The 21168-nt window shown below is 33.7% G+C and overlaps 1 protein-coding gene across 1 annotated transcript in view; it reads right to left on the reverse strand.

Moving 5' to 3' along the window:
• Window positions 1-1736: 1736 nt before the first annotated feature.
• The window catches only part of Si (sucrase-isomaltase), a 74775-nt gene continuing 55343 nt past the window's right edge, over window positions 1737-21168 (reverse strand). The window contains exons 37-48 of the mRNA XM_028867202.2: window positions 19618-19756; window positions 17640-17773; window positions 16642-16676; window positions 16439-16555; window positions 12983-13131; window positions 10704-10788; window positions 10565-10621; window positions 9871-9995; window positions 6614-6702; window positions 4765-4814; window positions 4399-4566; window positions 1737-2090 (exon numbers count right to left, since the gene is read on the reverse strand). Of these exons, the coding sequence (XP_028723035.1) occupies window positions 2022-2090; window positions 4399-4566; window positions 4765-4814; window positions 6614-6702; window positions 9871-9995; window positions 10565-10621; window positions 10704-10788; window positions 12983-13131; window positions 16439-16555; window positions 16642-16676; window positions 17640-17773; window positions 19618-19756 (1217 nt within the window). The 3' untranslated portion in view covers window positions 1737-2021. The remainder of the gene's footprint in view (window positions 2091-4398; window positions 4567-4764; window positions 4815-6613; window positions 6703-9870; window positions 9996-10564; window positions 10622-10703; window positions 10789-12982; window positions 13132-16438; window positions 16556-16641; window positions 16677-17639; window positions 17774-19617; window positions 19757-21168) is intronic.

Below are 21168 nucleotides of genomic sequence, written 5' to 3' on the forward strand. Positions count from 1 at the left end.
AGATTCCCGAAAGTTGCTTGCATCCATCTACCATTTCTCAGGTACCATTATGTTCCTTCTCGGGTCTTTGATGTGGTTGAAGACTAGATAGTCGTAATTTCCTCAGTTATGATAAAAGATAAGTTAGATATAAAACCTTAAACTCACAAATATAAGATAGATAGGACATCTTCTTTAATATTGTAACTATAATTCTTGCTCGGTAATTGTTTTGTTATATGTAATTTTACCATGTTAAAGTTAAAACCTTCCTTTTTAAAAAAAGAAGAAAGGGGAAGTGCTGTGGATATCACTCTATATAAATAAAACACTGATGGCCAGTGACCAGGCAGGAAGTATAGGCAGGACAAAGAGAGAGGAGAATTGGGGAAACAGGAAGAAGGAGGAGATACACTGCAGCCACCGCCAGGACAAGCAACATGTAGAGACTCTGGTAAGCCACCAGCCACGTGGCAAGGTATAGATTTATAGAAATGGGTTAATTTAAGATAAAAGAACAGTTAGCAAGAAGCCTGCCACGGCCATACAGTTTATAAGTGATATAAGCGTCTGAGTGATAATTTTATAAGTGGATTGTGGGACTGCGGGGCTTGGGGAACCTGGAGAGAAGCCCTCCAGCAACATAACCAGGTCCTGTGCATATATACTGTCATTATTAGCTTACTGTTTATTTTTATATGACTCCTAACTTTGAAAATGAGTTGGTCTCTGACTCTTGTCGCCACAATTGGGACTCTTCCTCCTGTTAGGTTGCCATGTTCAACTTCAGTATAATAGTTTTTGCATCATATCATTGTATTTTATTTTGATATGTTTGGTTGTTATAACTTAGAAGCCTGTTCTTTCCTAAGGAGACAGAGAAAGAGAGTGGATCTGGAGGGAAGGGGCTATGGGAAGGAACTGGGAGGAGTAACTATAATTATGTGGGAAAGGGAAACTATAATTTGGATATATTATATAAGAAAAGAATCTATTTACAATAAAAGAAAAAGTCCAAGTTGCCTTTCTACTATTTCCAGATTTCTGTGATATTTTTGTATTCTGTTCCACTTAAGTGTCTATTCTTTCAGTTCCAGTCTTGATGCTAATTACTGCAGCTAGATTAAAATCTGAAAACTCAAAGACAACATGGGGACCTATTTTTAAGACTAAGAGCCATCCCTATAGCCTGAATGCCTAAGAATAGACAACACTATTTTTTTTCCCTTGTCTGTGAAGTGAAAGTAAACAAAGAAAATGATTTTTATTAAAAACAGGAATTTCGACATTTGTGCACTTCAAACACCAATGTGATGACATTTGGGCATGGACCTTTTGGAAGTAGTTAGGCCATGAGGATGGAGTTTTCATAAAATTGTTAATGCCCACTAGAGAAGGGATACAATGAGGTGATTCCTTTCTTGACTTCTCTGTCAGTGTAAGATGATACTCTAAATCGAAAGAGCTACCAGTACTTAAGAACTGGGAAATTTTGATATTCTTGATTAAAATATCATATTATATTAACTTATTTTAGTATCACAACCTGAATGAGAGAGCTTCCTTGAAAAACATAGGAAAAGAAGCCACATCTTAATGTATTTATATACCTTTATTTTCTGTTTTGTAATGAAATATACATAGTACAAAATGATTAAATATTATGATTTCTTAAATAAGTTAAGTCAATGCAATTGAATACAATGTTATGTATAATTTATATTACAAAAGAATTGTTAATTTAAAAATCACTTCATTTAATCATATACTAGTTACATGCATACACGTTTACAGGTTTAGTTGTTGTTTCAAAGGTAAGTGGTTATTCAAATCCTTTTAAACCTTCAAAGTAGTGACATCCAGGTCACATTAATAGAACATGTTAGCACTTCCTTTGATGTACAAAATGCAGAAATATTAAGATAAAGACTATGGCAATTCTGTTTTAAAGAACGTAAGAATTCAGGAAGAGAGAAGTGTATGAAGGTGAACTATGAACCTATTATCAATTCCTTCTCAGGAACTCAAACTGACGGTAATCTTCATGACCAGCTGATTTCTATTGGTTCATAAAGAAAAACATTCCATTCTTGCAGGTCAATTATTAGTATCTAAAAACAGGAAGTAAAGTTACAATTAATTATTTATTTATAATTATGTTTTTCCTGTCATTTTTTAAAAAAATAAACCCCATTTCCATATCAGGTCATCTGTAAATAAACAGATATAGCTTCTCCTTATTTTGATGATGGCATTCATACATGATCCTTTTTGTGTGTGTGGTTCTCAAAAGGTGTGTGTGTGTGTGTGTGTGTGTGTGTGTGTGTGTGTGTGTGTGTTTTATCTCATAGTCCATTTTATAATTTATCATCCCAGGAAGTCAAAGTGGACCTTTTAAGTTGGACACTTAAAAGAACAAGTCACATCACATAACGGATACATGACCTCTTGCTAGTGCTCAGCTCTCTTTGTCTTAATACAGTCTAAGACACAGACTCAAGGAATGGAATGGTGTTCTGGGTCTTCTCATGTCAATAAACACAATCAAGACAAACTCCCATAGACATGCCCACAGGCCAACCTAGTCTAGACAATATCTCATAGAGATTCTCTCCCAGGTGATTCTGGAGTGTGTCAAGTTGATGATTTCTATATTGTCCTTTTTCAAATTCATGGCCTCTGTTTTCATTAGTTGTTGTTATTTAAATATATTCCTAAATTCCTAAATAAAATTTACTCAGTGTGAATAATGTTACTTGTGTGTATTTTTTTTCGGGGCTGACCATTTGGTATTGGATAACCAACACATGTGACTTTGAGGTATATATTCATGCATGAGATTTATTGACATAGACTTATAAAGAACTGTTTATAGTTGATATTTTAAATGGATATATTTTTAAAAATCATTAATGTTCTTAACATTTAAACTTTTGTGCAAAGGTGTATAATCAATGAAGCAAACTTCTTTTGAAAGAGTATGCTTTTAAATGATATAATTGCCCCAAAAGAATTTGACATAACACATGTCAGAATACCTCACTTGACCCTGTTCAGCTGTCATTATGTAATTCAATTTTATGGCAAAATTATGAGGTTTATTTATCATTGCTAAATAAATATCAAGAAAATATTAAAAGCATGTCATCTTCTTTTTTTCAATCTGACTAAAAAATACGCATTATAGCACAATTTATTTCAAACTGTGATTAATGGCCCATAAAACCTGAACCATGGAGAACCAGTTTGCTTTTACAGGGAAACAATTTCTTGACATTCTACCTCTGACAAAAGAATTATTAAATCTGTGTCATTTTTACTAGCAATTTTATAAGCCAGTACAATTTTCACGAATAAGGTAGATCTGAAAAGCTAAACTATCAACTATTACCAAGAAAGGGCACCAAATAGCCCAAACTGCTCCTCTGCCCATGTTGACACAATTTAAAGAAATTTAGGATAGTTTGACATCAAAGCAGTAAAAAGACTAAATTCTAAGTTAAAATGGAAATCCAACATGCAGAGGGGACATCAATATCAACAGAGAGTGTTCATTCAGAGAGTCCAGTAAAAGAGGTATGGACATGATACCCTTTAACACCAAAAGCCTGGGCCATTCATTAGAACCTAAGGTTGTTCAAAGCTGTCTTCCTTAAAATTGAGGTTGCACAACCTGTTACTCTGTAAATTAAGTACACTAAAAGTGACTGATTGATTGATAGCTCTTTCATACACAATTAAATTGGAAAAGTATGTTTTTCTCACAGTTATAGTCATGAAGACATGGCTTACTCAGAGGAAATTGAGTTAACTGAGTTCTGAAATATATATTCTATTAAATCCACACTTATGAGTCATTGAATTCACCCAACTTAGATGTGAAAGAACTTGATAGATTGCATACTTCTACAGATCTACCAAATTTGGAGGAAAGACCTAAAATTATAGTGGAAAATAAAAAGCCAATGTAGGCAGTGGTACTGTTGACACAAGACTCCTGATGCCTGGCTCAGAGTCTCTATTGTCTCTCTGATGAAATTATTCATTTTGCTAAGAGGAGTTATATTAATTTTGAAACAATTTCAGAGACTTTTTATCTAAGATACATTCAATGCTTAAAGGTAAACTTTTCTATTGAAAACAGTATTTGAGGAACTGTTCCTCTTGATAGCAATTTGGTGTAGTAATCTAAATTAATATTGCTTATTTTATATGAGGAAAATTATAGAATAGGTGTCATTAAATTGATTTGTATGGCAAGTTATTGAGAGTAATGACACATAAAAATGTGAATATAACAAAATTGACAACACAGTTAATTTGTAATTCTGTTTTTGTCCTGGTGATGCCCATGAGGAGTCATGGAGATGTTTTACAGACATGCTTGAGTAAAAGCACATCCATCCGTATGTCACTCACCTCCTTGTCTTGTGTATTATTAAATTTAGGTTTTCCTGTCACTCCACCATAAGTCAAATTAACCTCAGTGACGCTGGCTGTTCCTTTCCCCCACACATGGATGTATCCAAGCTTCATCTCAGCTTTGTTTTTATACCCATCTTTCAGTATAGTGCTTGTTAAATTTTTCTATAAAGGCAAAGAAAAAGTCTCAATTTGAAAATTCAAGTAAATAGTCAGAAAAATACATAGCTTTGAACCAAAATGAATCATATTGCATAGCAAATTAGTGATTCAAATATATTAAATAATGCACTTTATATCATGAACAGAGAATAAAACTCCATACATGGTTTAGTACAATTGATTATAGAAGGTATTACATACTTGTTTTAGATCAAATTGTACCAAGGTATATAGACCTGTTTCATAAGTGTCTGTAAAGAGAGAAAAAGGGGAAGTGATTTTATTTTTCAAAGAACAATAGTAAATACTAGTATTTTTTTTCTGGTTATAAATGGATCTATATACTACTGCAGCATTTCTAGCTAAAGTCACACACACACACACACACACACACACACACACACACACACACACACATAAAAATATTGTTTGGACCCATGACTTTATCTAAAGTCCATCTTGCCAAAATAATAATATAGCCAACACTTACAAAAGACTGTTTGGCAAATTTTATGTACAATAACAAAAACGCTATTGGAGATATGTGCTGTCATTATTATAATCATCATCATTATTATTGTTGCTATTCTTATTGTAGAAAGAAGTAATTTGTCATAAGAAAATTAAACCTATGAAGAAACTTAAAAAATACAAATATAAATAGGATTTTTCTTTTACTTATATAAGAACAGAGTCGAAGATGGAAAAAGAAAAGAACAGTCACATATATGATGGAAACATGGACTGGCATAATGTAGAAAACCTAATGTCTTTCAATTCCCCACCTACTCACATATGTTACTATGTACCCATTATAGTCTATTCATGTCATTACTTTTTTGAAAATTCATTTGTTGCTAATTTTTTTGATTCTAAAACTGATATTCTGCCACAAGCATTTTTTCTATATATTCACACAGAATACATGTATTTTTGATGTATTTGTGTATGTATACATACAGGTATATATACATGTGTTTTGTGCTCATTTATGTGTGAAAGGTGGATGATTCCAACTCATATTTTTTGAGACAGGTTCTCACACTAACCCAGAAATTGTCTCATAGACTAGACTGTTTATATCTCACCCCAAAGCTCAGGGTAGTTCCAATTCCGCAGTGAAGTATGGCAAGAGCATACTACTCTGATTTGGAAAAAAAGTAGGAGGTGCTATGTTCTTGGGACAGAAATCAGATTTTCCTGTTTTCAGGGTAAGTACATTAAAGCTTCAGTTATCTTCTCAACCTTCAGAATATGTACTCTTAACAGAACCTCTAGGTGTTCCTGATACCAATGGAGAACAAAACATATAGTGAGAGGTTTAGATATTTACTGTAATGTTGGGACACAGTTATGAATACAGTGAAAATAAATTTAGGTTTAAGATAGTTGAATATGTTATGGTTAAAAAAAAGAAACAATCACAACAAAAAACATGGTATGTTAAAAAGAAAGGCAAAAAGAAAAACAAAACAAAAATCAATAGTAACACTTTAAGGAAAGTAAACTTATTTCCGCCTGCTTTGCAGAGAATGCACTGATTTTGTTTGTTTGTTTGTTTGTTTCGAGACAGAGTTTCTCTGTGTAGTTTTGGTGCCGGTCCTGGATCTTGCTCTGTAGACCAGGCTGGCCTCTAAACTCACAGAGATCCTCCAGGCTCTGCCTCCCAAGTGCTGGGATTAAACGGCCACCCAGCATATCTACTGGTTTTAGAGATCACTTATGCACACGGAACATGGTGTGTTTGGCTCATGGATTTATGTCAATGTAAACAACACTGGGCCAGCTTCTGCTACAAGCAAGCTCTGCCCATGCAATTCTCTTAACTTATCTTTTAATGTATGAATTAAGTACTTTTAAAGTAAGAGAGGATTCTTTAAGGTTTTTTTTTTATTATTAAATTGGTGTGTACTGTTTCAAACAATTATTATACTCTTTTAACATTAACTGGTAGCTCTAGATTGGTGCTCAGCTTTCAAGTGCAAAGTTAACACAATGTAGGGAATGTGCATGTTGTCAGCTCCATTCATCTGGAAAACAGAACACTCACCTATACTCTCTCCATCATCCCAAAATAGAGTGCCTTGTGCCATTTGACTGTCATCTGCTGCAACGATGAGCTTCATGAAATTCTTTCGACTATAAGAAAGAAATATGTCTCTTGTAGTCTATCCATGTGTTCAGAGTAGGATATTGTATGATATGATAGTCATAAAGAGAATACGACTAGAATGGAAGTTAAGGAAATAAACATCTAAACAGAGAAAACTAAGAAGTTTCCTTCTATAAATTAGAAAAAAAAAGAGATACAGAAAAGAAATTCATTATATTCAAAATCAAATGTTGCATAAGTCACTGGGTTCTCAGAGTCCACCTACTGCCACTAATCAGAGAAGGACTTATTCATAGTAATTAAAATCATTAAATTTATGGATATCTTTACTTTTATGTGTCACTATTTTAATCCATTTCTCCCTCCCTCCCTCCCTGCTTCCCTTTTTCCCTGTCTCATAGTAACAGGATCAGAGATGTATGTCCAGTAGTCGCTACTGAGCTGCGGCCTCAGTACTATTCATAGAATTTTCAATATCTTAAGCTTAATATTTATTTACATTTCTATATATAAAGGATTCAAATATAATTACCAATGAAAAGAATAACTAGATAGTTCAAAGTTCAGTCTTTTTAATGGACAATGTCTCTCAGCTCATGCCTACATAGACTCATTTATGAATTAAAGACAGCTCACTCTAGCAATGTGTAAGAAGTAACTTGGTTTGAAGGCATCAAATGGTTAAGAAAGATCTTTCGTTACCAAACTATTTTTTTCTGTCTTGCATTGGTAATCACAGATATTGAAGCATACTGTCCTTAAGATTCCTAACATATACAGAGTTTTAAAGCTCAATTATTCAATAACTTCATATTCAATTTTTATATAAACACAGCAAAGGACAAATGTATGTGTGAATATTAATATTTACTTAGATAAAGGAAAGTATATCTTATAAATATAAAAATCTGATTTGGTGATATGCATAGTGTCATATAACTTTAATCCCATATTACCAAAATTTGAAAGGCTGAGACAGAACATCACAAATATATTGTTTACATCTGATATATAGCAAAATTCTGCCTGGAAAACAAAAATAAAATCTGGTCAAACCCACAATTTACAAATACTCATGAAAAGTATATTAAAGTGTCATATAGCTTACTCTTTAATTCTGTGTAATGTAATGCCAATATCCCACATAAGATGTGACCCTCACCCCATAAACAGAAAGAAGTAGAAGAAAGACCTCTCAGTGAAACTGAGAGTTCTTCATTCTACAAATTACATATTCTTATGTATACATGGAGACATGGCTCAAGTAGTTAAGCGGAGTCTGTTGAAGCCCGCTGGGTTTCATCTTGTAGCTTTCCAAGAAAGTAGCCATAGGAAAGCATAAGCAAGCCAAAGACTCACTCCTACATCAACCACATGCGCTGAATGTATTCACATTCCTCGGAGGTTGGACATATCATTAGGAGCCCTCAGGAATTAAGAAAGGACCTGATGTTTTGTTAAATAATGAATAACAAGAGTGAAATTCAAAGAAGCTTTGTCTCCATTAGTCTTATACATGTTAAGGTTTTATGAAGATAAAAGGTAAGTCCTGCTCCTCCAGATTTCAGAGAACTTAGTAGTTTGAAGGAACCATTGTTAACTACATTGCTAATGGATATCTGTATTTGCATAGAGTACAAGTTAGGAAATGGACCACAGGACAGAAAAGAAAGAGGTAGAAGCAGTGAAATAAAATGGAAATCAAAGGAAAACTTCCAAATAAAATCTTCCAAATAAAATGGGACTTCAAATCCATAAACTTCAGAAACATCAAATATTATTCAATGATAAAAATAAATGAAATAAGATGTTAGGAGATGGAGGGACTGTGTGAGTGTACTACCAAATGAATGAAATTCAGTTGAAAAGGCTACGAGCCATGTAGTTCCCAAAATATGTCATTGTATGAGCTGCAAATGATGAATGCTAAAGGCTCAGTGGTTGCAAAGGGTTCAGTGGGGTTGAGTGGATGGAAACTAAAGGCTGCTTGGAGTAATGGAACTGCTCTGATCTCTGTGATATTATTCACTTGTTTACAATCACAGATTGTAAAAGAGCAGGCATGAGCCCTGTAACAAACTACTGACACTGGATGATAGTGATGTGCTCTTGCAGGTTCATCAAATATGGTGAAGTTTTTCATGATAAAGAGGCTATAAAATTGACAAATACATTGAGATCTCTAAACCCTTCTCTTAGTTTTCTACAATTCACAGTTGTATTCTAGAATGTTTTATGATAATATTGCTTTCAGGTCTAGGAATGTAGTATAGTTAAGACAGCCAGTCCAGCATACATAAAGGACTGGCTGTGAGCTTTTGCCCTACAGAAGCTAGGCGGAGTGGAACACACCTGAAATCTCAGCCCTCGGAAAGGAGAGACAGACTGCGGGGTCAGAAGATTAAGGTCATCCTTTGCTACATAGCAAGTTCAAAGCCTGTTTTTAATATATGATACCTTGCCTCAAATATAAAAAAAAATTAAAGACCCCAAAATAATATTTTAAAAGCTGTAGTTATTTCCATGCCATAGTTAAAAATAAAGAGATGATGACCTTGCTTAGTTAGACACTCAAAAGACAAGGTATTCATTTACAAATGCTTCTGTATATTATACACTGAGCTCCTGGAGGTTTAGTTCATACTTAGTCAGGGAAGTCTTACTTTTAAAGAGGATGTGCCACTCAGAGATAATTTTCCATGAGTCTTCAAAATTTATGCATATTGCATGTGGAGAGCTACTAGAAATTGAATTTCATTTTAAAGAAATTTTTGAGTAGGTGTTGTTGGAAGATAAGATCATATCTTAAAATGGTATAAATTACTGTTCATTATTATATTCACTGTCCATTATACTAAAGAGAATGAATGTCTTTTTCCAAGCTCAGGATGGATAGGGTTTGTTTGCATCTCATAAAAACATATTCAACTCCCCTAGATTAGTGGATGCTCAGCTGACTCAAAGCTTCAATTTCAGGATCTACCTAAATAACAAAAGGTCATTCTTGTGGGAGGGAGCAGGGAAAACTGAAGTTCATCAAAAGCCTCTTTCTGTCATGCCTTCTGTTTATAATTGAGCACCTTTGCTATTACAGAAGGCTCACAGGGAAAAGGTCAGATCCTTTCTAAACACTGACTTTTAGGAACAGGATGTATTACAAAATGAAATGAAATTCCTACAAACAGTTCACTTACCTGTGATATGTGTTCTGTTCAGGTTCTTGGCATGGTAGAATATAACCTCCTCGGACATGTAGATTTATTGTATCAAAAGGAGCTGGAAATGTTTGTTGTTGGCCTCTGACCTTTATATCTTCCCCCTGGTAACAAGAAGGAGGAGAGGAATGAGAAATGAAATAATAAGTAATGTAAGAATGTAAAAAAAACACAGTTATGAAATCAAATGTTACAATTTTCTACTTCAAGTAGAAAAATTTAAAACTAACAAAACAAATATGACTTTAAAAAAGAAATCTTGTTTAAAGTGTATCCTTGGTTCCTGGTTACATTTTCATCCTCAAGGTTGTTATTTGTTTTCAAGATCTCCTAGGCACAAATGTGTGGATTTTGCAACGTCACAAAAGATGAAAAACTCTATTATTTTTAATGACCATTTTTTTCCTAACCAAAGGAAGCAACACATGTTTGCAATATAGTATACATTTTTGTGTTTATTTACTAAAATAAAACAATGACCCACATAACACACTAGATCAGAATAAACAAATTATTCCATGGTATGTTAATTTGATTCAACAATAATTAACAGCACATAACTAATTTTGAATTTTTGAGTAGAAAATAAACAGATACATAACTTATTATATGCATCATCCAAATATAACATATTTCAGGATAGTTAACTTCCAAGAATTCTTCCCAAACTTACCGTATAGAAGTCAAACCATCGGGCATTAGGGACATAGCCGTTCACACTGTTCATGTACTGGAATTGAAGAAAGGAAGTCTTTGAAATCACCCAAAATCAAATCAAATCATTGTGTGAACAAACACATGGTCACACTTACAGGGTCAAGGACAGGAGTCACCATGAAAGCTGGACCCCACAGGAACTGCTTATAGATTTTCCAGGTTGCTCTGTCGTCAAAGAACCTTCACAGAAGAATCAAAAGGTATTCAATTAAACCAAAGAACTTATTCTCTTCTGAACACCATAAAATGCTTATTCAGGCCCCAGACTGCTGGAACCATTGTGGATTTAATTAAAAACCATGCTCAAATATAGTTAAAACAAAAAGCTAGTCTGTTGTTTGGAACACAGTGTGGAGAAGTATATAATTTATGAGCAAAACCAAATTATGTCTAAATGTTCTAGTGAAAGGATTGTTAAGGAACATTTGAACAAAATAATGCCAAGTCACTATGAAGTAGAGTTTATACAGGAGAGTAAGTACAATTATTTAAATATCAACTTTGTCTAGTGGAGGATCAGCAAAATTGGAAACAGGAATTACAAACAACCTGCAAAAAGTCTGTAAAACTTTTGCTATGTGGTTATTTATTATTTCTTTTTAAAATTCTAAAATGGGATTTTTTTAAAAGACAAGGTGTATAGGTTTACACCTGTTATTCCATACACGAAAACTGAGACAGAATTGCCATGTGATGAAGATCAGTCTGAGTAGCATAATGAGTTCTAAATACACAAAGTAAAATTCTGTTTCCAAACTTCAAATAATCTTAAGAAAAATAAAAAGTAAGTGAGGCCCACTGACGTAGAGATACCACTTTAACAGGTATTGGACTAAGATAAGACCTTAGAAGTTAGGAGTTACACTGCTGCGTAGGGAATGTTTCGTTCAAAAAACGAAGATAAAAAATGTCATGGTGTGTGCGTGGCGGGAGAAGTTGCCTATCTTGCGCTCTTCATATTGTCTAACTTGCCAATATGTCTTTAAACATTTTCATATATGTAAGATGATTTCTAACACTGAAAAATAAATGATCATAGGAAAAAAAGTTACAAATTTGGAAAGCGTCACTAACAAATGTTCCCCTTTCTTATGCTATTGAAATGAAACAATTAATCATTTTAATAATTAGTTTTAGTTTTGCTTTTGCTTTATTTCATTAGCAACCAAGAGGAGTGATAAAGAAGCAGTTGAGCTTTAGCCGGCACTGAACTCTCCATAAGACAAAGGCTGAAGCATGACACACTCTCAGTGAGAAAAAAATAATGTTCAGAATCTATAACCAGGCTGTCAAAATGTAGAAATGCAAAGGGGATGAATCGGAAACATAAGAGTGCCTTTACGACGATGAGACAGAGGAGTGGCGACAGCTGAGCTAAGAGTACAACCTTGATGTACTTCAAATGGAGGCATACATTTTTTACTACACCCTTACTTCTTTTAAAGCATTTTATAATTTCCCTGAGAATTTATTTTGTATTTTAATCACCCTCACGACTTCCAGGTCCTTTCACTTCCACATCCTTTTGTTTTCCGTATCTTACCCTCTGTCCTCTTTTATATTATAAAAAGCTACTGGGTCCAAATAGTGCTACCTATACACTCTTCATTCTATGGCCATCCACTGGAGTGTGTTCATCCTACCAGGAGGTATACACATCAAACTAATTCTCCTCTCCTACCAGTCATTTGTGACTAATAGTTCCTTAGCCAGGAGTAGGATTTCCTGTCTACCTTCCCCTTCCATGTTTGAACTTTGTCTGGCTTGAGCTTGCATAGGTCTTGTGCACACTGTCACAACACTGAGTTCATATGTGCAGCTTCCCTGCTGTGTAGAAAACGTTGTTTGAGTGAAGTCATCCACAGCCTCTGGCTCTTACAGGCATTCCACCTCTCCTGCAGTGATTGCTGAGCCTTGAGAAAGGAGGAACTGCATGGATGTCCCATTTAGGGCTGAGCACACTACGGTTTGTTATTTGCTACATATTTTAATCTTTAATAAAAAGTGAAGGCATACAAGGGAAAATTACTATTTTGATAAATTTATTTTGAGTACTCAGTCTTAATTTATACTATACAGTTGTGATTTTTATTACTTGATTATTAGTAAAACTCAGTTAAAATAGTTGGAGAATTGAGAAGCAAAGTGCCTCATAATAAGTTAAAGACATATTTTAAAATAAGCATTACTTTTTTTATAATTAGGGCATTTATATGCTAAATGATTCCATTAGTAGGTTTATTATACTTATTGTTTGTAAACCCTTTATTAGCTCAAAATATATAGTAAAGCAACTACAATATATTGTATTAAAATAGATAATAGATTAAAGTAAATGAAAGCTACTTGTGGAAAAATTACAGCTTGTACTTACTCATGCATTAGGGGTCTGATGACTGTGCCACCATGAGCATGGGCTTCATGCATCTGTGTGTAGAAATAGGGCAGCAAGGTGTATCTGGTTTCTAGAACCTTCTTTGACATTTCAGCAAAAGTGTCATTCCAGGAAACAGGATCTTGTCTCTGAAAGAAAGCATAATGTATCAGCTATAACTCACTGTTTAAATCATGACATCAAATTGGAGAATAAAAGTAGCAAGTTATTAGTAATGTCACGTACTATGAACTATCTTTACAAAAATTCTGAATGCTGTCTCAGTTCTCCTTTTATGAAGAATGAAAGTGGTACAATATTAATACTTTAAAAAGATAATATATCTCTGTGAGTTCAAAGCCAATCTGTTCTATAAAGCGAGTTCCAGGTAAGGTGCAAAGCTACACAGAGAAACCGTGTCTCAAAAAAAATAAAAAAAAATAAATAAAAAACAAGATAATTTAAATTAAGCTGAATGCTTAATTTAGGTAAACATATATAACATGTAGTTCATATTTTAAAAGATGATGAATGCATTTTGATTCTCAGTTATGATAATACGGAGTACTGCAATGTTGAAGTCTAACAAGGAAATTACATGGCTTGTTATACAAAGGTGACCTGAAATACCAAGAGATAAACCAAGCTGTCCATGTTAACCTCACATTCCATGCATTTTCATGTGAAATGAGTAGATTACGGCACTGAATATTAATAATACAGGAGGAATATTACTGTGGTCTTAAATGATAGCATTTCAATATGCTTGAGAATTTACATTTCAAGTCAAAACAATAATATTGATGATGCAGTATTAAGAATCTACAAAAATATTGTTCATATTAGGATACAAAAATATTGTTCATATTAAGAAAACATGAGGGACAATGATTATTGTATATTTTAATTTGTATCATGTATACAAACTGCACTTCCTCACAATCACAAAGAACACCTCTCATGTGTGTTGATAGAGTCACTGGGGGGTCGTTTAGAGCTTCATCATGTTTATGAAGATTCCGACTTTACTAGATTTGGAAAATAAGAAAGTTTAAATGATAACCTGGTGTTCTCCCTGGCAGCTGCACCATTAGAATAATCAAAGACTAGAAACTACACTATCTGAACAATTATTAAATTATGCTTGATCCTATGTATAATATATGTTAGATATACACAATATATTTTTGTAGTTTCATAGTCAAGTATGTAGAAAGACACAAAAATCATAGGATATAGCCAAGTTAATCAATCTCAGCTTTTGTTCTTGTCTTACACTAGCATATATATCTAAGCCATAGTGTTAAGCTCAATTATATTAATTCATACTTAGGCAAGTTGAGTTTTATTTTCTGGGAATATTTACTTATAAATGTTTCTTTCATCTGTCCTTCCCTCTCAATGTTACCATCTTAGGGACTTTTGAATCTAGAGGTCTACATTTGAAAATTTCCTCCTCTAAATATTTATATTTTTCTCACTGAGATCTGTGTTCAAATGTTCTCTTTTACAAGATCTTAGGGGAACTAACATTCAGGTGCATAATCTCCACGCATCTCTTCAACTATATATTCCTTAACCCATGCTCATATGATTTTAAAATATTTTAAATGTAAATGAAATATAACTATAAATAAATCATATTAGAATATAATGAATCGCTAGAATGGATACACTAAATATTTAAAAGATACATCCCAATGCATATTCCCCAAATCACTCCTTTTTTAATTGGGCCTTTCTTAGTCCCTGCCCTTTTCCTCCAGTGTCTCAATCTCGTACATTAGTAACAAGTTTCTATTATATTTTTCATATTTCTTCAAACATTTCACCACAGTTTGTCTGTCTTTCAATCTGCTTCAATATGTAGTCATAACTTGGTTTGTATCACTGAATTTTGGCTATAAAGAAAATAAATCCACCTCTTCTTTATATATATATATATATATATATATATATATATATATATATATATAATTTTACAATACTATTCAGTTCTACATAACAGCCACAGATTCCCTTGTTCTCCCCCTTCCTGCCCTCCTCCCCTTCCCCCAGCCCACCCTCCATTCACACCACCTCCAGATCAAGGCCTCCCCGGAGGACTGAGATCAACCTGATAGACTCAGTCCAGGTAGGTCCAGTCCCCTCCTCCCAGATTGAGCCAAGCGTCCCTGTATAAGTCCCAGGTTTCAAACAGCTATCTCACACAGCGAGCCCAGGACCTGGTACCACTGCCTAGATGCCTCCCAAACAGATCAAGCCAATCAACTGTCTCACCTATTCAGAGGGCCTGATCCAGTTGGGAGCCCCTCAGCCTTTGGTTCATAGTTCATGTGTTTCCATTCGTTTGGCTATTTGTCCCTGTGCTTTATCCAACCTTGGTTTCAACAATTCTCGCTCATATAAACCCTCCCCTTTCTGGCTAATTAGACTCCCAGCGCTCCACCGGGGGCCTAGCCGTGGATGTCTGCATCTAGATTCCTCAGTCAGATTAGACATCAAAACGACCAACAGTCCAATTAATAAATGGGCTATAGAACTAAACAGAGAATTCTCAACAGAGGAAACTCAAATGGCTGAAAGACATTTAAGGAATTGCTCAACATCCCTAATCATCAGGGAAATGCAAATCAAAACAACTCTGAGATACCACCTTAAGCCTATCAGAATGGCTAAGATCAAAAACACTTAAGACACCTCTTCTAATTCAAATGAAATTTGGATTGTACAAAATGTTCTCAGCACAGCAGGCATTTTGTTGATTAGGAAACATGCTTTGACTATGTCTTTATATTGTCGACCTTTGACTGACGTATTTTATGCTCAGTTCACTCTTTTTCTGCACTATTAACTAAAAGTTTAGCACAAGCTAGTGCTTATTAGGATATTGCCTCTAATTGTCCACAGTTTTACATAAAATTAAGCACTGTTTCATACAGTGCTCAAAATTTGTATGGAAATAGGTTAATAACTCTCAGTGATTGGTATTGTGCAGAAATCTGAGCCTGCAATTTGTGCTATCATTTCTTCTTTCTCAATTTACCAACTTCCTCTTTAGATATTTGATTTTAAACCTTCCCATTTCATTCATCATTGCAAATGTCTCATACTTCTAACCAATTTAGTTCCAAGTTGACTTTTTCTTGTTGCTCTGTCCCAGTGTGGAGTAAGTTCTATAGTAGGACATTCTCCTAACACTTCCAACATCTTATAGAACAGCTACTGTATGTGTGTTCCCCAATCAAACATGCACCCTGAGTACACCTCAGGTTCTACAAGTCTTAAAAAGCTAGACTAAGTACTTCATAAACATGAAAAGATGTGAAGCATTCAAGTAAAACTCTGTCAAGTAAAATATGATTGAGACAACAACAACATACATTTCTAAGGTTGTGTAGGGGACAAAAACAAACACAATAGAAGAAAATTGACCTAAATGTAGTAATTACATACTCTAGTGAATTGGATGTTGTGGTTTCTTGAATATGGATAAAAGGCTCCAACTTGCATCCAACGAGCACAGAGATGATATTCTGAATCATTGAAGAAACCACAGATGTCTGCTCCAACCTAAAAGACAGTTATATTTAATGTATGTTATGTACTATTTATTAATGGTTATAGACTACAAATATAAAATGAATAGATTTACTTACATATGGTATCCCAAAAAGATTAAATTCCAGCATGCCTGAAAGTTAGAATAAAAATTTTAGTATTTTATTAAAGATGTTCTATTCATATATATATTATATATATATATATATATGTGTGTGTGTGTGTGTGTGTGTTATTACATAAAACATTTTGATATTCATGATAAATTATTATCTTATAATCATATTTATTGTACTTATTAGTGTCAATGACATTCTCAAAAATAAGAGATCATTTGCTTTAAGACAATAGAGACAATAGCACTAAAACATAATGTAAACACAATTAATTTATAAACACAACATAGAGGCATAAGACTGAGTGGTAGTGTTTTCCTTAATTTCATTTTTAAAAATAAATTGTTTTTCTGCTATTATTTAACCATTTATTTACAATATAAAACAAATATAATTGCTCTTATTAAATAATATTTAAAATGATAACTTCAACAAAGTAGAATGCATGTAATTTCTCAGCTCTTTAGTAAAAGAAACATTCTAAATATGGTTTTAACGAACCTTTCATTATTCAATAAGATTTAAGTCTAGAAGGAAACCAGTAATTGTTTATTTGTGGTTTGAAATGACGTTGCTATTTACCATGTTTCTATTTTCAGAAAAGGCTTTGATTTCATGTGTTTCCTTCTTGACCATTTCTCAGTGATTTATTCTCTAGCAGATAACTTCTATACATTTCTTTCTTAGCTTTAGAATAGTGTCTCTTCAAGCCTGTGCCTTCTTCAACTTGGAAACAGGGTCCAGAACAGATAGTGATTTTTTTTTCCAAATAAACTAGCTGAATATCACCAGTCATTTGTTTCTCTGAAGCATCCTTGATTATGCCTTTCTGACTAATGAAATTTCAATGATGTCCTGTGTCATAAAAACGATGTGAGTACTTTAATTCTTACAATTTAGCTGTGATATTTTTTAGCACAATGCAAAGCAATATTTATTGGAGAGCTTAAAAATAATAATAGAAGATAACTATCCCATACCAATGAGAGATTTTTCCAAATTGTCCCAGTTTGCATAATTGTCTCCGAGCCAGTGTCCACTCCATCTACCAGCCGTGGGATATGTAGACCGAGAGATGACTATCCCTCTCAGGCCAGTGGTCTTCTGTAATGCACTACACAATGAAGACATATGTTGTATGTTTACATAATTTATTTTCTTTAAATACTTCTTTCTACTGCTGTTTTACAAGACAGAGTATTTCTATGTAGCCCTGGCTGTCCTGGAACTTGCTTTGTTGACCAGGCTGGCCTTGAACTCAGAGATCTGCCTTTCTAGTGCTGGGACTGGAGGCTTGAGTTACCATGTATGGCTTAACTATTTCCATACAAACAACTTCCATGAACATACAGTATCTACTTTAGCATCAGGTTTCCTGTCATAGTCAACTCTTCATAACAGAGCCTTCACTAACTATGGAGTAAAATGCTCCAAGGTACAACAGATAAATTTCTTCTCTTCTAAAACTTGCTAGAGTAAAATGCATATATAATGTGAAATTTTCCTTTCTTAATCTTTCAATGCATGTAACTACAAATATTATTAATTAAGCTAATTAATCGAATAGAGCATTTTATTCTACTTAAATTTGCAACATTTGGTAGAAGTATGGATGTGATAAATCAATGCAGTTCTTCTCAGTTATAACCTATCACTTTTATTGTACATATTAATATGAAAAATATATATGCCAAGGCCTCCCCTGCTTTACAGTAAATAAAGAATGAAAATATTTAGTGGATTATTTGTTTTTTTAAATAAAGAATCATCATACTTTAGTTGTGGAATTTATCCCAAGTCAAATCTCATCAAGAAAGTAAACAAATTTGTTTATAATTTGTCTTCTCTTTCTTTTCTACCTTTAGAGAGAGAGAGTAGCATTGATGACTTATGTATCTTAAAACATATTCAAGTTTAAAATATAATGCACTATATTACATTAGTTTATGTTCTCTGCATTTCTTTCTTTCACTTTTCTCTTTTCTGTCATTCCTCGTTTGCTTTCTCATCTATCACTCTCTTTCTCTGACTAGCATATATATATATATATATACACATATATATGTTCTATTAATTGAAATAAAATTTGCTCTTGCTCAAAAATAACTTTATATGAATACAAAATATAAATGTATTTCAGAATGGTCGACAGAGGTGATTCATGCTCTTAATAATAACACTCAGGGTGCAGAGGCAGACAGATCCTTGTGAGATCAAGGCCATGAGATCAAGGCCAGGCTGAAATCTTCAGAGTGAGTTATAGGACAGTCAGGGCTACAAAGAGAAATCTAGTCTCAAAAGCAGAACAAAACACATAAATAAAACAACCCAAGCATATCAGGAGATGACAACTCAAATACATAATTAGGTAGATTTTAATATTGACTAAGTTTGTTGTCAGAATCATACACTTTTCTGGTCATAGCAAGAAACACAGTGATTCTTAGGATCAGCTTAGCTATAACAACTCATTGTGTTGCTTTGTTATTCAAGTGATGGTTAGTGTTAGTTGCCAGCTTGATGTAATCGGGAATATTCTGGAGGTCTGTTTGAATGCTGGTGGGAGGTTATGTGGATTATGTTAATAATTAGTTTAAATTGCATATTTACTCAAGTTTTATTTACTCATTTGTACATTCAACATTATTCACCAAGTATTGTGCTGAGCATATTTTGGAAAAGAAATAAATATGGCCAAGAATTTTTTGGAATAACATGAAAGAAATATAAACAATAAGGCTATAATGAGGACTGATAGATTTTGTTCCATTGCTCAACTGACTGATAGATAGAAATTACTTTCTTCTGAGACTTAGGTAGGAATAAGTAATTTACAAAGAACAATTGGAAAAGAAAGAAATTCGGCAAGACTCCTGAAATATGAAACCTTGAAGCTGATATCATCAATAAAAAAATGAACTAGAAAGCCAGAGGAAAAAAATGATAAATATTACTTACTCCAGAGTAGGTTTTATTTGTGACCATCCATATAAATTGTGCACATCATAATGCAGAACTGATGATCCGTCACTAAGAATCTGCTCAGTCTCCATGCACATGGTCCGGAAATGTAACCCCTCTGTTCTTTTTGTGAGTTCTGGTAAAAAAAAAATGTAGTAATAATACTTTGAAGAACAGGACTTTAAAAGTGTAGCTCATAACCACACATTCTTTAATACTTAATTTTCGGACTCTAATTTTACTAATGATTTGAAAGATACGTTTGAAGTGCAAGATAATGTTTTAAGCAAATATAAACTGGATAGTAATTAATTCAGATTACTATAGCATACTGTATAATGATCACTCAATGCTTTAAACATTTCTTTATCAAGATAAGTGAACAACCTGTTCTTATAAATATTCTGAAACACATAAAAGTGAATTGAGTAATATGCTTCCATGATACAAATTATATTATATATTTTAAAACCTCCTCCTCTCTAGCCCTTCTTCAAAGTGACATCAATTGTTGTGGGAGACAGTTCTGTAGTTTGGTCTGTTTGAGGGGTCCCTGGCAGTGGGATCAGGATCTGTCCCTGGTGCGTGCACTGGTTTTACTGGAACCCATTCCCTACAGTGGGACACCTTGTTCAGCCTTCATGCAGGGCAGAGGGTCTTGGACCTGCCTTAGCTGAATGTACCAGGCCTTGTTAACTTCCCATGGGAGGCCATATAAAACAGGTATTCTTTCCCTCAAATAATAAAATTGCATCTGCTCACACATTTTTGATATTCAAATTATGAGATTTCAAATAATTATTGATTTGTAATCATTTGTACACTTTGTGTATACTAATTTTAAGTCTCTTTAGTGATCTGTGTAATAGTAGCTGAACCTTGTATAAAAATCTAAAACATGAGTGTCTGTTATACACATTTTTCAAGATTTCCTTTTTACTTTTTATTTGTGTATATGTGCAAATGCACATGAGTACAAGTGCCCATGAAGTGCAGAAAGTCCAGAAAGCAGTATTGGATCCTGTGGATCGGAAGTTACATAGATAGTGTTAAGCTGCCCCATGTGGGTGCCAGGAATCAAACTGTAGTTCTCTGCAAGAGCAGGAGGCACTCTACCTTTAAGCCATCTGTCCATCCCTGAGATTTCTACTTCTTTTTATTCATTTAAATGAAAAGTACTGATTCAGTACATTTTCATTAAAAGAATCCAACTGGAGCACAAATCTCAGGACTAAAGCCACTGTTGTCACCAACAAACATTGTGTTTGTTGCCTCTTTCCAGACATTAGCTGTCACCAGACCACAGATGAGCACAAAATAGTTTTCTTCCATTTTCCCTTCATTAGAATAGTTATTGCAAACAATATTTAATGAGTAAAGGGTATTAAATCATTTAACATAGAAAATTCTTAGGAAACTGTAACAAAACAAATTAAATTTAAGATAGAATTATGGGTACATAAATAAAACATTTACTTTTCTTCTCAAAATAATGTTTAATTATTAGATATTGGACCTGAGGTTGAGTGTATTGGACTGTGTGACTGA

This window comes from Peromyscus leucopus, chromosome 6 (assembly GCF_004664715.2).
Source record: "Peromyscus leucopus breed LL Stock chromosome 6, UCI_PerLeu_2.1, whole genome shotgun sequence".
NCBI classification, from domain to species: Eukaryota; Metazoa; Chordata; class Mammalia; order Rodentia; family Cricetidae; genus Peromyscus; species Peromyscus leucopus.